The sequence below is a fragment of the Tupaia chinensis genome, unplaced genomic scaffold (assembly GCF_000334495.1).
Source record: "Tupaia chinensis unplaced genomic scaffold, TupChi_1.0 Scaffold138390_1, whole genome shotgun sequence".
NCBI lineage: Eukaryota > Metazoa > Chordata > Mammalia > Scandentia > Tupaiidae > Tupaia > Tupaia belangeri.
Window position 1 is genome coordinate 1,404,341 of NW_006198287.1, and position 17,861 is coordinate 1,422,201.

At 46.4% G+C, this 17,861-nt stretch overlaps 1 protein-coding gene across 1 annotated transcript in view; it reads right to left on the reverse strand.

Moving 5' to 3' along the window:
* Positions 1 to 289: 289 nt before the first annotated feature.
* Positions 290 to 17,861, reverse strand: part of XKR6 (XK related 6) — an 84,668-nt gene continuing 67,096 nt past the window's right edge. Inside the window, exon 3 of the mRNA XM_027765439.1 lies at positions 290 to 2,465. Within this exon, the coding sequence (XP_027621240.1) occupies positions 1,501 to 2,465 (965 nt within the window). The 3' untranslated portion in view covers positions 290 to 1,500. The remainder of the gene's footprint in view (positions 2,466 to 17,861) is intronic.

Sequence of the window (17,861 nt, forward strand, 5' to 3'; positions counted from 1 at the left end):
CACATATACACGTGTGCTATGGGCTCGCGCGCGCACACACACACACACACACACACACACACATACATACTCAACACACAAAATTTCCCATTCAACCCAGATGCACCAAGTGAGCTGAATGGTTTTCAGCCAACCACAATGGTGAAAGACAGAAGCACCAAACAGTCTTTGAAATGGGTCAGTTATTACAATTTGACTTCTTTTCTATATATAATATATATATGTATATATATACACACATATATATATATACATATATATATATTCTAGTTTTCCTCTTTGTGTTATATTTTTCTTAAAAAAGCACAAATGAAATATGAAGAATTCTTTCCAGATCAATTTAAGGCTTCCCACCAAATGGAAATAGAAGAGGCCTTACACAATATCACGTGCGATAAATGTATATCGTTCACAGCCTTAAAATGATGGAACACATCATGCCGCCAGTCACTGATTAAGTATTGTGCCTTTAAATTGATGTCGTTCTTTTTGCTACTATGCTGAGTTTTATTATTACTGATTCTCTTTAATTACATATATGGAAATCAACTTTAATATGCTTTAGAATTGTCTGTCCTTAATGAATTATAAGGGTGGCTTTTTGCTTTGTTTTGCTTTTCACTGGGAAACACATGTGATTCTTGCTAGGTGAATGTTAAAATGGCACATAGTCAGCCTTCAAGGAGCTTTTCCAGCCATTTGTGTTTCAAACAGCTCTGGAACTCCTAGAAGTCTCTGTGAAGTGGGAGGAGGTACAGGTGAGAAGGGAGAGAAATTCAAAAACAGGGAGAGATTTCTATGCCTTTGCTTTTGGAAGATTTTTTTTTTTTCAATACAAATAATCAGATAGGAAGAATGACTACTTTGTATTGTATTTGTTGGTTCGTTTTTATTTTGTTTCTTGATTTGTTTCATTTGATTATTTAATTTTCCCTCTCCTGGTGTGAAAATCACCAGAGAGTTTTGTATGAGAAAATGTGACAGTACTTAATGAAACTCAGCACCTAAGGGCATAAGGCAGTTGAAGGTTTTTGTTTGTTTGTTTGTTGTTTGTTTTGTTTTGTTTTGTACTTTCAATCAGCACCAATCCCATAAATGATCTACACTTGGTGTAAGGTATAAAACTTTTTTTTTTCTTGTGGAGTGGAGATAACTCCTCTTTCTCCACCCTAGGAACCATAATGTGGGATTTTTTTTTTTTCAATACTGTTTCTTATGTGTAAAAAACAAAAGAAAGGTTTCTTTTTGTTTTTACTTACAAAACATAGAGAATATCTTTGTATACATACAGCGACTGGAAAGAAAGCTTATCTGAAGGGGTCGTGACTTAATATTATTTTTTTTTGTAGTGGTGGTGTTGGTGTTGGTGGTGGTGGTGGTGGTGGCGGCGGTGGTGGTTGTGGTGGTCTGTGTAGTGGGGGAAGGGAGGGTTTATTTCTTGCAAGCGGTGTTTACCGCAAACCACTTCAGGTCCCCTTCTCGACTTAGGCCAAGACGCTCTTAGAGTGAAGACTCATACTGTAGCAACTCATAGAGGAGCGGTCCATCTCGATATCGAATGCCCACTGCCGTGGGGGTGACATACTGCAGAATGTTAATAGTCCTTCTCAGCCTCCTGTCTACAAAATGAGCATCCCAAGCTGGGTATCTCTTTCTTGGCATGTCAATCTTAATGAGGGGCCCTTCTGGGTGGTAAGGACGCCCCGACGGGGTAGAGGGCCCCATGGGTCTCACTTGGAAAACGGGCAAGCAAGTGTCCGCCGTGAGATCCTCCTGTTGTTCCGTTACGGCTCTGGTGGGCGTGACCTGGGTCCCCCGGTACCCAGGGGTCTGAGGCGCCATGGGCTCAACATCGGGGGGCAAAGGGATGCCCCAGAGCAGCTCGGCACAACAGGAGCTGGCAAAGATCTTAGCTCGTGGCCCCATGGGATGCAGCACGCCATAATATAAGAGCATCAATGCAATCCCAGCCACGAAGCTAATAAAGACACAACACAGTGCTGGCACCGCATAGGAGTCAGTGGTCTCCGGGTTTCTGTAAAAATACCAAAGGAACGTCAAGGCAGCATTCTCGGTCAAGACTATTGTGTAATATGCAAACATTCGATATCGAGTCCGCCCTTCCTTGACGTTAAACCAGCAGAAAATGTACACAATCCCTACCACCATGTTGAAGAGGATCTCCTCCCACTTGGACATGCAGAAGTCTGTTCCGCCATGGATGATCCAGAAGGCCATGGCGCACCAGTGAACCACCACGAAGATCCCGAAGTAGAGCTGGAAGATGGAAGCAAAGAGGGCAAAAGAGATAACTCGGGATGAGATGGTGAAGAGGCGCCAGAAGAGGTGGATGAGGGCCCCTCTGTAGCTCATACTCTTCTTGTCGTCCCTGGAGTCCCGCAGCAGCTTGTGATAGGAGGCTAGCACCCAAGCCAGGGACATCAGGGAAGTCACAGAGGAGACACCTGCCGGAAAGACACAAACCCACACAGTCAAAACCTTGGACATCAACTGCGGGGCACAGCGGGGCTTCCGGCTGAGGAGACGCCCACACAACTGCGATCTAAAGGAGGAGGGAGAAAGAAACACAAAATCAGGAACCAAACTTGGAGGTCACAACTGTTCCCTATGCTAACAACTTTGGAAATCTGGCTTTTGTTCCACAACCCCGTTTGGAATTTTAGGAGCTGCACAGCTCAAGAGTGAAACTGCGGGTGTGAGCTTGGCCAGGGGGTTGAGAACTGGGGCTACCAGGGTCATTAACCACATTTACTGGGGGGCAGCCTACTTGTTCTACCTTAAGGAATCACGAGCTCCCATGGATCCTTGCTGCACGTGGATATGTGGTCAGGGTTGGTGTTCCTGTCACCAGTAGTCTGTGCTCTCAAAGGAGTCCATAGAGGGGAGGGGATATTGACTGTGAAGACCAATGGCCTCAAGTTCTGTAACTATTCTCAAAGAAGGCACTGCAGTCACCTTTTTTACCTTTTTGCATCTGATTCAAGTGCCCAAGGAGCCCTTTCCTAAACATCCTTCCATTCAGTTTCTTCCCCATCTACTATCTAAGGCCACCCTATCAAGAACCCTAGCAAATCCTGCTCATTTTACCAGCTCATTCTGGTCTGTCTTGGCCTCTCCACAATCCTGTTGCTTTCTCTAACCAACCTCTGCTCATGGTTCTCTTGGACCTTGACTCAGAAAGTTCTGTCCTTCTCTGGGTTCTTTCCAAAAATCAATAGTGACATAACTCATGCTTTGGGGGTTCCGGTCTTCCTCACCAGTTTGCTGAGGTTTCTAAGGCCTCTGTACCTTATTCCCTGTATAACTTCCCAATGGCCAAAGATTTGGAAAGGATAAATATGTCTGATCCCATGCGATACTTGAATCACCATAGAACAGTGTTATTTCTAGCCCTGTCTACCTGCTATTTGTAACTAAATCAAAGAAAACACAATCAATAGTTACTAGAATCTCTCCAAATCTACCCAGAAACAACCTGTCATTTGCTGAGGACTGTCCTACAATCTCCTCTCAACCCAGCTTCTTCCATCACCCCAGATTCTCCCATTCATTCTTTTCTCAGTCTACCTAGGGCCTTTTTTTTGGTCTTTTCTCTTAAAATTTCAGAGCTAAATACAACGGGAGACCTGAATGCTGTCCCCTTGGCAATGATCTATCTCTTTATCAAATTCTCTACTTTCCCACAGAGCACATTCCCCATGACATTATTCCAAGCTGAAATCAAATTACCCAGTTGTTTTCTCTCTTAAATGTAAAGGTTGGATCCAAGAGCCTCAGGAGACTAATTCAAGTGCCCAGACCTCCAGCCTCAAGCTTGTCTTTCCCAGGGCTCCTACCCATCTCCCCACCATGATCTAAACCTCAACGAAGAATCAAAGTTCTCTGCCACTTGACAATCTTCCCTCTCGCAAAGTGTTCCTATGGTTTCTTGTCCACCTCACAAACCCCCTCCTTTTATCATCTCAAGTTCAGACTCAAAGTCTCAGCTCGCAGAACAACATCATGCAATAACAAAACCCAATAAAACACCAGGATGGGACCAACAGATGGCGTAATGGTTACATTGCTGAACTCTGATGTAGTCAACTAAGGTTTGAGTCCTGGACATACACACCAAGTACATGTACGTGTGTGCCCAAAAGCCCAAGAGGAGAATGGAAGAGAAGGAATTGAACATCCCCCCACCTCCTCCCCTACCCACCGGGGGCCAATTTTTGGCTTTCTGTCTCTCTGTCTCCCAGGCGAGCACATGAGCCCTACTGCAAATATCTCTAAAAATAAAAATCAGGACCATCAGTTGGCATAATGACTATGTTGCTAGACTCCCATGTAGTCGACCGCAGTTCGAGTCCAGGACCCAGTGGCTTAAACTCATGCCGGGCGTGCTTGCGTGCCTGCCCAAGATCCCTAGAGGAGAATGGAGGAGAAGGGATTGCGGCGTGGCCATCCCTGCTGGGGAGTGATTTCTCACTTTCTGTCTCTCTGTTTCTCTCTGTCTTTCTGGTGAGGACATGCGCCCTATAGCAAAAACCTCTCCAAAAAAAAAAAAAAAATCCTGGATGGTCAATTACTATGTGAACATATGTTGCTTTTGTAATAATAACAACCAAGATTTCAAACAAACAAGAGAGACACTTGTAAAATTTCTCCATGGAAACCTATCTGAAAAACATCTCATGAGCACTGACGGTGAGTTTCCTTACATCTCTGGAAAGTTCTGAACACAAGACTTACGTATCCCTCCTTGCTCGTGGTCCATACAGAGAATCCCACCTGTTTCTACAGCAGCTGTGTGTGGTTAGTTGACTAACCTTTTAGAATCCAGTTCATACTGTCTGTTCGGTTGGGGCAGGGAAGGAAATGGGTCTTGTTAGGAGTCATATGATTTAGGTTAAAGGTTTCTGGAGGGCAGAGAATATGCAATGATATCCTGTTTGTCTATACCAGGCTTGATTCAAACACTGGTACACCCTCAGAAAGTTCCTTTTAAACATCTTATCACTACTCTCTATGCACACTCATTCCTTGATGTTCACGGTGATACACCTGGGAGGTATGGACAACCGTCAGCAGTCAGAGGGGAGTTCTACAGAAGGGAAGAAGGCTTGATTTTTGTGATTCTTCTAATAAAACAAAACCAATGGTTTTCTCTATTATTTAGCACTCAGAAATAGATGAGTGCTGAGTTCATAATGTAAGAAAAAGCAGCCCAGCTTTTCCTGGGCATGGTCTAATTCAGTCTAATTCTGAGTTCGCCTTTTTTCTTTTTTTAAGTTTTACTTACTTTATTATTATTTTATACATTCAATTGCTATATACATCATTTAGCTTGTAAAGAGAATTTACCCAACATGAAATATACCTTAGACCACTCCAGTTGAGAATACTATCCACGTTATCATCAATAGGTAATAAACCATTTCTATGTCCCACAAATGTCTTATCTTTCTATTGTCTCCCTAATTTCCTCCAATACACTATTTCCCTCTCCCACCCTCCTTCCACACTGTCTCCAGTGTTCTATCTTCAATGCCTTTATGTCCTTCAATCTTTCAGTCTCTACCACAAGGGGTGGACAGTCGGTATATAAATGGAGATGTACAATGTCTCGCTTTCATAGCCTTATTTGCTTCACTCAGCAATAAGTCTTCCATATTTGTCCATTTTCCATCAAATACCAGGGTCTTGTTTATTTTTTTTTATTTTTTTTATTTTTTATTTTTTTTTGCTGAATAGTATTCCATGGAGTATATTATGAGTGTGCTTTTAAACAGACTAGGGGTGTGGAAGCGGGACAGCCCTCGGTTTTCACTATTCCTATTTCACTGTTCATGCATTGTGACATTAGTCCCACAAACACCAAACCGGAATAAACAGGAATTCAGATATTCATCAAGCACAATTTGCAAAGCCAAATACAATTCTTCATGGCTCTAGCTTCTGGGCTCCCTACACCATTTCCAGCTCTCACTATGGATTTGAGGAATGATGTTCTGTTCCTGCCTCGTCCTTCATGAGGATGTCACTGAAACTACTCTCCTCTCAGCTGACCAGGCACTGCCTTGGTTCTTGCTTAGGGATTTCAGAATTTCTCTTTAGGTGGAGCACACATGTTTCCCACATGCTGTAAGACATAACAGCTAAATGACAAGGATTTGAGAAGTAGTCACATGAGAGATTGGAATTCCAAACACTTGGCCAGAATGTTTGATGAGCAGTTGGTGACCAGCCCTGATCTTATGTCTCTGCCTCATCTATTGACATTTCCAACTTGTTAAAGTTATGAATCACAAAATGATGTATCCAGGGGGATATTCCCAGATCGTCCACTTCAACCTGTTCATTCCATAGGAAGAGGAGGTACAGGGATTTGGGTGGCTCAGTCAGTGTTCTCTTGAGAATCACTGGTCATCCAAACTAGAACCTGAGCACAGCGTTCTTCCTGTCATGTCACACTGCTCCCCAGCTTATCATCTTTTCTTCATCTTTCCTCTCTGTCAGCTCAGCTTTCAGAGATGCACTGGGTAGTCTTGCCCCACGGTCATTTGTAACTTAGGTTACGGCCTTCTCCAACTACAGGAACCTGCTCTGACACTTAGCATGGGTCCTTCAGAGCCTCAAACACCAGGTCATGTCCTTTGCATTGCACAAATGTTCCAAGTTAAGGGAAAAAAGAGAAAGGGAGGAACTTCTGCCTGATGGTCAGGATGCCGGCAGAGGTCCTGCCTAAGACCAAAAAAAAAAAAAAAATGGCATTTGGCCAGAGCCTGAGCACAAGAGACTGGTAGGTAGCACAGAAGACAGAGTGGAGGGTTCTGCATTGCTGTGACTGCCCCACTTCCTTGGCCAAGAGCAGACACAGCGCTGACCCTTTGTCGGGAGGGTGTACCCAGGGTGGCCAAAATCCTCACCCCAGCCTCTTTCTTTTTTTCTTTTTAGAGATTGCTATACGGCATGTGTGCTCACCAGATCGAGTCAGAAAGTGAGAAATCACTCCAAGAGGCATGGCCATGCCACAATCCCTTCTCTGTTATCCTCTCAGGATTGTGTGCATACACGCACACACACACCCAGCGTGAGTTTTAAGCCACTGGGTTCAGGACTCAAACCACTGTCAACTATGTTGGAGTCCAGCAACAGAAACATTACACCATCTAATGGTCCCACCCATCTCTTTCTAATGGATATTTGAAAAATTCATTCTATTTAAGGCTCTAGGTACATTGTTTTTTGGTCCAAAATCATTTGTTAGAAGGCTAAGTCCATCCCAGAGAAGAGACCAGGAAAATGAGGCCCACTTTAGGGCTCTGCCCTGAAAGTGAGCTGCTCACTGAACGCTCAACAGAGAATGACACTTTCCTTCTAGGGATGCAAGAACCAATGAAGGAAGACACTTGATCTACTTGATTTCAGCCTGCCCAAAAGGAACACATGATCTATCTGTGGCTTTGGCAGCATTGTTAAGATTGGAAAGTGAGCCATGGCTTGGCCACTTCTGCATCTTTTCTCTGGACAAAGCCACGGCCTCACAAACCCACAGAGGTAGAACTGTCACTCTTCTTCAGTGGGTCATCAGAAGAGGGAACCTCAGGGGAGCCAGCTCATTCTGGGGACTCAACTGGGGCAGGTGATGAAGGGCCAGGATAGAAGAAGTGATCCTCACTCTGAAGCTTCCCTCAGTGTACTCAGCTGTCCCAGAAAACGCAGTGGGGTTCCCTGACAACATATGCACAAGAGTCCTGTGTTTTGGCTTAAGTGTGACCACCCATAAAGTCCTATGATGAAGTCCTAATCCCCTTCACCTCAGACTGCAACTGCATTGGGAGATAAGGCCTACAAAGAGGTGACAAATGTTAAAGGAGGTCATGATGTAGGGCCCTAATCCAATCTGACTGTTCTCATTAGAAAAGGAAGTTTGAGACCAGCAGGTGACATGGCAGTTTAAGCAACTTGATCCCACAGGGCTGACTATGCGGTTCAAGTCCCAGACATGGCTGCTAGAGCATCATGCTGGGTGCATGTGTGTGTGCCCAAAATCCTGAGAGAAGAGTGGAGGAGAGGGGATTAAGGTGTAGCCATCCCCTCTGTGGGGGATGATTTCTCTCTCTCTCTCTCTCTCTCTCTGCCTCTCTCTGGCAAGCACATGCACCTTATAGCAAACTAAAAGAATAAGAGAGAAGAAAAAGAGAGAGAGAGAGAAAGAGAGAAGAGCAGGAAGTTTGGACACCAGAGAGATACCAGGGGCATACACACACTGAAGCAAGGTCATGTGAAGACACAGGGAAAGGGCAGCCTTTGCAGGCCAAAGAGAGAGGCCTCAAGAGAAACCAACTCTGCCAATAGCTGGACCATGGACTTCCCATCTCCAGACCCATGAGAAAATACACTTCTGTTGTTTAAGCCACCCAGTTTACAGTACTTTGTAAAGGCAGCTCTTGCAAACTAATATATACTCTATTTAAACCCATTGTTCTAGATTAAGAAATGTTTCCCAAAGCATACAAATATCAGGAGGCAGAAGCAGGGTTCAAGTGCAGACACTAACTCCACTGGCTTTGAAAGTAACCCTGGCACTAATGGATCCCCCAACGCTGGGTTCAGTGAGGGACCAGGTGAGTGGGGAGAAACAAAGGTGGATGGGAAGCACAGTAGCTGTGGGTGTCTGAGAACGGCCCTGGAGTACTGAGTTGAAAACCCCATTTGAATTCTACTCAGCCTTGCTCAGGAGAGTAACATTCAGGGCACACAGAGGCAGACTCCAGTAGAATTAGCCACGATCACTTCTCCACTGGTAGGTGATTCATCTTCCGAGGCCTGCAGTTTGTTCCATTATAAGGGAGGAAGGGCGGGCTTTCCCTCTCTGCAGTGGCTCACTTGGAAGACTGCTGTCTTACAAGCCAATGCTTTCCCCCGACCAGACTCAAGCTTACAGGGACCAGCTATGGGACCCTCCAGAGACATTCTTGGAAGAATTCTCAACTCCCACTTACAGCTTGACCACTTTCTGCATGCCAAGGATCAGACTGGAAATTACTAAACACTTCACGTTTGGCTATGACAAGTTCCAGGCCGTGACCTTCACAGCTTACTCACTTTCTCTGGTGCAGGCCAGGAGGCGGGGCCTATGCCTCACCCACTGAGCTAACCTGAGTCCAGCACAGCTGGCTGAGAAGACACTAAGCTAAAGCCTCCTGGAGTGGGAATGGAGAACAATTCCCCCGAGAAAGATTTGGAGAGAGGACCTTTGGGCTCTTATCACTGGTCCCAGGGTCTAGAGATTCCAGAATTGGAGTGACCACACCTTATGTCACATGGGGAAAAGCAAGAGGGGCAGATCTCAAGGAATGTCCAATATGGTGGTCTCAGTACTATGTCCAAAGGTCACTGCCAGTTATACTGTTGCCAGTTGGGAGAATAAGCAAAAATATGAATGTGAGGACTGGTTCTGTGCCTCTTTCCCAACTGTGTGAGAGCTGGCACTGAGATGTGCATCTTCCTTCGTCCTGTCCTGCCCTTAGCCCTCCCCCGGTGATCTGGCCGCTCTGTCTGTCATTTCTTGAGCCCTTTATAGTAGCCTTTTCTTACTGTGTGTGTCCCCATTTTATAGATGAGGAAACTAAACCTGTAGTTAAAGACTTAGATGTGGTCATAGCCATATGCTAACACAGCATGACACCTTATTGCAACAACATGGCATTGTATTCCAATACACTGGTCCCCTATAGATTCCCCAAAACAAGACACAAGCTTAACTGATTATTTGTCTTTCTGCAAGTCAAAGACATTATCTACCTCTTTTTTTTTTTTTTTTAATTTGGCCAGTGAGTGCATGTGCTAGCCGGAGAGAGAGAGAGAGAGAGAGAAAGAGAGAGAGAGAGAGAGAGAAACAGCGAGATGGAAAGTAAGAAAGTACTCCCCTGGGGAATGGTCATGCCACAATCCTTTCTCCATTTCTCCCTCTTTTTAGGGTTTTGGGCATGCACAACTTTGGGTTCAGGACTCAGACTTCACAGTCAGCCATGAGGGATATAGCCACCTTAAACACCAAGCCATGGGCTGGCTCATTTACCTCTTTCAACACTCACCTCCTCCCTCCCTACTAGTGAAGCTAATGCTTGGGGCAACTCCATTACTATTGGGTCATCGGAAAAGTCATGATGTATTTTTGTTTAGGAAAATGTAGAAAAATATGTCATTACTTTTCCAACCACCCAATATTTTGTATTTCCCTGCACTGAGTTTCATTTAGATGGCAATTCTTCCCTTTCCAGCCATCAAACTCCCCCCCGCCCCCCCAATCTCCCTACCTTTTTAAAAGTACAGCCTCTTCTTGGAAATGTTCTCAGAAAAACTAAGGCAGCTATGTGGACCACCTTCCTAAGCATATCCAACTATCTCATGTCCTCACCTCCACGAAAAGACACAGCCATGGAGTAGGAGTTGCAAAGGCACTTGCCTATATGGGCAGCCAAAGGGGACAAAAACAAGCATCGAAGCTGCCTTCTATGACCCAGGTTCAAAGTCAGTGAGTAACCTGGCCAGTGTCACACTCTTGTAAGCAAGAGAGCTTACACTGAAAACCAGGGTTCTTTCACTCCCAGAGTCAGGATTAGTGTGTGCTGGAGCAGGCCAATCAGTAACGTTTCAGGAATTTTGTAGGCTGGCTGATGTCATGTTGTGGGCTTGTAGTTGGCATGAAAGGAGTATTTAGACCACAGAAATTGGCAAATGCTTTTAACCAGAGCTTCACCCAGTCCTGCCAAGAGTTGGTTGTGAAGACAATTAGCAGCACACAGCTCATCAGGATCAACTATCCTTCAGGAAAAACTTGGTGGCTATATACAAATTAGAAGGACTTAGTTTTTTAAAAAGTTTGCAGAGGGCACATGTGCTTGCTAGAGAGAGTCGGAGAGACAGAGTGAGAGGGAGAGGGTGTGGTCATACTACAATCCCTTCTCCTCCATTTCTCCATCCTGTTGGTATTTGAGGCACACACACATGTGTGCCCAGCATAATTTTTCAAGCCACTAGGTCTAGGATTAGAATTGCACAGTTAGCCATGTGGGATCCAACTCCCTTACCCACTAGGCATAGGGCTAGAACCAGATTCTTTTTTGCAGTCCTCACCCACTCATTAATAAATTATTATTCAGGTTTATACATTAGGTTTTTTTTTTTTAATCAATTTGGTTATTACATATCAGCCTCTAATCACCTCTATGAGCACTGACGAAGTCAAATTCATGGGTCTGCAGGGCCCACTCCTGGAAGGCCTGGGACGGTCTAGACAACTACAAAGGTGGCAATGCTTCTACTCCTTCTCTCTTGCCCAGGTGTTAGAATGGCCTCCTATCTGGTCCCTTGCATCTGTCCTTGTGCCAATATTCTCTTCACCCAACAGCAGCTGAAGTGACTAAGCTACAGTCTGTCTCTCCCATGGCTTCCTGTGCCTAGTAGATTGTCAATAATGACTGGTTTACAATGCCTTTCTCTAGAAGAGGCTACCTATTCTCACCTTGCTGAACTCAGGCATGGCTGGGACTTGATCTAGCCAGTGATGAAGGAACAGAAGTGACACACAGTCTTGCCAGGCAGCAGGTCTGTTCATACCAGGTAGCAATTGTGTGGTTATTCTAAACCACAGCAAGGCCAGCCTATTCTGACTGGTATGTCATTTCACTCCAAAAGAAGGCCATAATCCTTGGCCAGCTCCATAGTGCAGCAATAAAGCACTTCCCAAGAGGGGCCAGATTTCATGTGGTAACTGTGGTTCGAGTCCTTAGCCTGGACAGTCTGAAATGTGCTAGGCTCATGTTTGAGTACCCAGTCCAACAGGCTGGGGATTAGAGAATGGGGATTATGGTGTTACCAGACTCTGAGGAGGGTGCTCATTTCTCCCACCCTCGAACTACTTCATATGCATGTGTGCCTGTGTTCTATCATAAAGAAAGAAAGAAATTTAAAAGCCACAGCCCTCAAAAGGGCCTTCAGAACCTGACACGATAGGGCCCTCTACCGCTGCATCTCGGTTACACGTGAAACTTGTCTGTGTCTACCTGTCAGCAGTCCTCACTGCACTGGGTTCGACTCTGAGCTCCTTGACATCAAGGCTTCTGTTCAAGTCCCCACTGCCCTCTCCAGGGTCCTCTCACACCAGCTCTCAGACCTGCTCCAGGCGCAATCCCACCTCAGGACATCCAGGCTTGCCAGTCCCTCTGCCTGAAACACTCTTCCCGACATCCACAGGTTTTTATGCAAATATCCTTTCTCACAGAAACCTTCACTCAAAGACCTTCACTTGGTCAGGCTATCCCCGACCACTACCCTGGAAAACTGCAACCTGCCCGTGAGTCCCCTCCCACATCCCCTGTTTCATCTTCACCACGGGTTTCCCAGCACCTTGACACACTGAACCCTTCCCTGGTTACTTCTGGTTTCTAGTTCCTATGTCCCAAGTGCAGGGCAGGGACTGGTCTGGTCCCACCAAAGCTCTGTGCAAAACTGTGTGTGTATTTTTCTCACAAATGGGTCCACTGCTATTCTCGGATTCTCAGGTGGGCACACAGGAGAAGGACTGTGACCCCCAACAGCCAGCCCAGCTTCCTGCCATTCTCCCCAAATATGGGAAAAGGGCATTCCCTGGGAGCCGCCATGCATGCCTCTGTCCTGTAGGAAAATCTTGGAAGTAGAAGACAGAGAAGAAAAGGAACTGGCAGGCGTGGAATGTTGGCAATGCCCCAGAGACCTTGCCCCGTTATTTTACTTCATCCTGACAATAATCCCATGAGAAGGCCCAGTAGTGTCCCCAGTATGCAAAAAAGGGAACTGGGGATCAGAGGGGTGAAAGAATTTGCCTAAGGTAACTATATGCAGCACGTCTCTTTATTCCTTCCTAAACATTTGCCAGGGGGCATGTGTGCTTGCCAGTGAGAGAGACAGAGAAGGAGGAGAGGGGAAAGCACCCTGGAATGGGGCATGGTCACACTGCAATCCCTTCTCCTGCATTTCTCCACCCTGTCACACACACACACACACACACACACACACACACACACACAGAGAGTTTTTTTTTTTTTGAGCCACTGGAACTGAGACTCAGACTGCAGTCATCCACGTGAGATCTGGCTGCCTTAACCACCAGACCACAGAGCTGGCCCATGTCTTTTTATTCTGATGCTTTAGCATCTGGAGTCTCGTGAACCCCGGGAGGGACTACCTAGCAGAATCTTTTCTCCATTTCTCCTTCTTTTCAGGATTTTGGGCATGCGCACACACACCTAATATGTTATTAAAGCCTTTGGGCTCAGGACTCACTGCACAGTCAGCGATGTGGACTCCAGCCATCGTAACCACCAAGCCTTGGAACGGCCCATCGACCTCTTTAAACACTCACCTCCTCTCTCCCTACTAGTGAAGCTGATGCTTGGGGTGACTTCACCATTGCTATTTTGCACGGTAACAACCATACCATTGCTAGATTGACTAACCCTCCCAGGGTTAGCAATTCTTAGATATAACAAAAAGGTGGCCTGTGACCTGGCCTTTCCTATGCAAACTAACCCACCCAAAGCCCACGCCTCAGCCTCTCCTTTACTGGGTTCTCACTCTTCAGGCCACTACCCACCTGCCCAGCCACCCCAGGTGGGGACCAGAGCACACTGGAGTTACTCACACTGGCTAATCCACAGCTTTCTCATTCTGACTTACTGGTTCCTTCCCACAGAAACCACAGTAAGGGCTTCTGCCCACAGTCCTCCCCTCGCCCTCCATCCTCTGACAGACCCAGGTGCTGCCCTGTGTCCCCTAACCCTGCCCGATGTGCCATGGCATGCTCCCTACTCTTGGGATCTGATTACAAGAAACTTTTTTCAATGGCAGCAGTCTCCTGATCTGTTGGTTTTGCCATACTTAATATAATGTCAGAGGGTACATGTGCATGAGAGAAAGAGAGAGGGAGAGAAAGCACCTCCCAACAAGGCCTGGTCATGCTACAATCCTCTTTCCTTCCATGCACTATCCCATCAAGATCCTGGGCATGTATGTTTTTCAAACACCCAGAGCTGCTACTCAAACTCCAACCAGTCATGTGGGATCTGGCTTCCTCTGTGCACGCTTAACTGATGTCCTATAGGGCTGGCCTGATGCCTGTATCTTAAGACAATTACAAAATTAGCAAGCTGTTGGACTGGGAGATTCCAACCTGGAATAGCCAACTTCAAAATCCCAAATGCCATAGGGTTACAGTTCTAAAAGCATCCAGTAGTTCCCTTGTCCAACAGGCTCAAATCTAAGCTCCCATTCACGGCTCTCAAGCCCTTCATGTATGGGTCAGAATCCTGGGTCCATGGCCAAAGTCTAATGATATTAAACCACTCACAAGGACAGGAGAGTAAAGTGGTTAGCCCATGCATTTCAGAGCCAGGCCAGATCTACCACCTTCCTACCAGGTGAAGCTGGGCTTCACGGCCATTTCCTCAATGGTCGGAAGGAGATAGTAATGCCACTCATGAGGGCACCATAGGGTTGAAGGACAAATGGCTATCAAAGGGATTAGTCCGGTGCCATGGATGAGGGGGTGAGAACAGAGACACACACCACATGGGCACGCCATGCTATCTCAAGCTTCTTTGCAGTTCCTTCTACCGAATCTAATTTTCCTCACTTCCTTTGCTTGGTCAACTCTGGCTGAGCTTAGACACTGCCTCCTTCTGGGACCCTCCTCTGACCCTCCTTTTTCCTCCCTAGGATGCTTCTCTATCCCCCTCTGGGCTCTCTACAGCACCTTGCTTATGATTTCTCCTTGACAGCCACTGTTTTAAAGTCACACTTGCTGGGGCCAGCAGATGGCACAGTGGTTACACCACTGGACCCCCACATGGCCAACTGTAGTTCGAATCCCAGACCTGGTGGCTTGAAACTCACACTGGGTATGTGTGCATGTGTCCAAGATCCTGGGAGGAGAGTGGATGAGATGGGATTGCAGTGTGGCCATCCCTCCTAGGGATGATTTTTCACTTTTCCTCTCACTGTCTCTGTCTCTTTCTCCCCAGAGAGCACACACCCCCGAGGGCAAAAACCTCTATAAAAAAAAACAAAAATAAAGTCACACTTTTTTTAAACTTCCTATCTCTCTTCCTCATTTAACTGTGACTTCCCCGAGGATAGAACTAACATTTACACTTTTTTAAAAGTTTATTTTATTCATGATAGAGAGCATGTGCACACACACACACACGAGAGAAAGAAACACAGAGACACAAATGGAAAGGAAAGCAACCTCGTCAGGGTCTGATCACACCACGGTTCCCTTTCCCCAGCCCTCCGGCTCGTCTGGATCTTGGGCACACATCCACGTGCCCAGAGTGTTTCAGTCAGCTCATCTGGGGATCCGAACCTACAGTTGGCCAGGTGACCTCTCACTTTATGGTTCAGTACATGCCTGCCTGTGCCACCTGACTGGCCTGGCTCTGAAGTGCATGGAATAACCACTGTGCTCTCCTGTCCTTGTGAGTGGGTTAGTATCACTACATTTTAGGCATGGACCCAGGATTCTGGCCCAGACACGAAGGACTTGAGAATCATGAATGGGAGCTTAGAGTTGAGTCCATCGGGCAAAGAAACTACTGGATACTTTTAGAATTATAAATCTAAGGCATTTGAGATTTTGAAGTTATTTATTTAATTAAATAACAGTTATTTTTATTTATTTATTTATTTTTGTAGAGTTTTTTGCTATAGGGCATGTGCACTCGCCAGAAAGAGACAGAGACAGAAAGCGAGAAATCACCCCCCCCCCCCGGGGGGCGGTGGCCACGCCACAATCCCTTCTCCTCCATTCTCCTCTTGAGATCTTGGGCATGCACACACACGTGCCAGGCGTGAGCTTGAGCCATCGGGTCCGGGACTTGAACCATGGTTGACTACATGAGAGTCCAGCAACATAGCCATTACACCAACTGCTGGTCCCAATGAATAACAGTTATTTTTAAAGGAGGCCTTTATCCATTGCTCTGTGCTTAGCATATAGTAGTCACCCAACAAGTGATTCTTGAGCTGATGCCCCACAGACACACTTTCTCAGTCAATGCCATCGGGACAAACCCCAGGTAACCCCAGGATACTGTAATGTCATCCCCTTTCTCTGACATCTGCCCCGGAATTCTCCCAGGTCAGCAGAGTACAGCTGCCTCAGCTGTTCTGTTAAATCTAGCTTCTTATGGCTGCTCTAGCAAATCAGCACAACATTAGTGGCTGGAAACAACACACATTTATGATTATACGTTTCTGGAGGTTGGAGCCTGGATCAAAACCAAGCTGTCAATAGGACATGGTCCTACTGGGGGCTCTGAGAAGAATCTATTGGGTTGTCGGAAAAGTCATGATGTATTTTTTTGTTTTCCAGTGCAAAAATGGGTCATGAAAAAAAATGCTGACCCAGTATTTCCTTGCTTCTTGTAGCTTCTAGAGCTACCTGAGTTCCTTAGCTAGTGGCCCCTTCCTCCAGCCTAAAAGCCAATACCACAGCATTTCTAAACCTCCCCTGTGGCTTCTGCTGTGGTGTTGCCTTCTGTCTCTCTCAGCTCCAGCCTCCTTCTTGTAAGGACTCTCGTGATGATATTGCATCTAACTGAATAATCCAGAACCTCGCCATCTCAGCACGCTTCCCCGAATCACACCTGCCAAGTCCCTTTTGCATATAAAATGGCATTGATAAGTCCCAGGGGTAGGATGTGGGCATCTTGGGGAGCCACAGTCAGCCAGCAGCACCCACAATTAACCACTTGACAGCAGGGAAATCTTTCTCAGTGGGGATGATCTTGTCCCCCAAGGGATATTTGGCAAGGTCTGGAGATATTTCTGGTTGTCACGGCTTGAGGTGCAGGGGCTAAAGACATCTGGTGGGTAGCCAGGGATGCTACTGAATACCCAGAACTCCATAGGATTCCCCTATAGTAAAGCATCCTTTGGTCCCTGATGTAATAGCACTGAGGTTGAAGCACCCTATGACAGGGAATTCTATGTGCTCAATGTTCTATGCAAGTTAAGAACCAAACTGAAGCTGGCTGTGTCTGAGAGCTAGAGAGCTGCAGCTTTTGAAGGCCCCCCTGAGAAAGGGTGGACATCCTGAAAGATGCCCACAGAGTACAGACCCGGGGACCCTGGGAAGGCCAGGAGAATAGGCTTCCCCAGGTCTGAAACAATGGTCAGCTCCTAAAGAAAATTCTGTCCTCTAAGAACCAAATCCCAGAAGCATTATTTCCCCCCGTGGTTGCTGGGAGAGCAGGGAAATAAGAGCAACGGCCCTGGGGCTCTCCTAGATAATGGGGCTCCTCCTGAGCAACACCCTGTGGGCTGTAGGGCCGCTCTGGAAACACAGCAGACCACAGAGAGGGGCCAGCTGTCCCTCAAGGAACGTCATGGTCACATACCAGCATGAAGGACCCAGAGGGAGGAAAGCTAAATCCAGCCTTGCTTTACTTGGCTCTTCTAAGATGTTGTCTGAGATGCCCAAATACAGTCTTCACAGACAACAGGACAAAGGCAAACTTTGGAGATTCTAGAGCAAATGTCAGTCTCTCAGCTGGCATGGCCCCAAACTTGCCGATGCCCAGGTCCTGGTTGTGGGGAGGAAGCTGAGAAGACGGCTGTGTGCACTCGCTGGAGAGCTCCAGTAAACCCGTTCTCCCCGAAGCGCAGCCAGCTGGCCAGGCTCAGCACTCTTTTGCTTCCAGAAGTGAGAGAATTTTATTTTTTTAAAGTTTGTGTTATAGGGCACATGTACTTGCTAGAGAGAAAGAGGAAAAGTGAGGACTCCCCCCCCCCCCAGCAATGACCCCCGA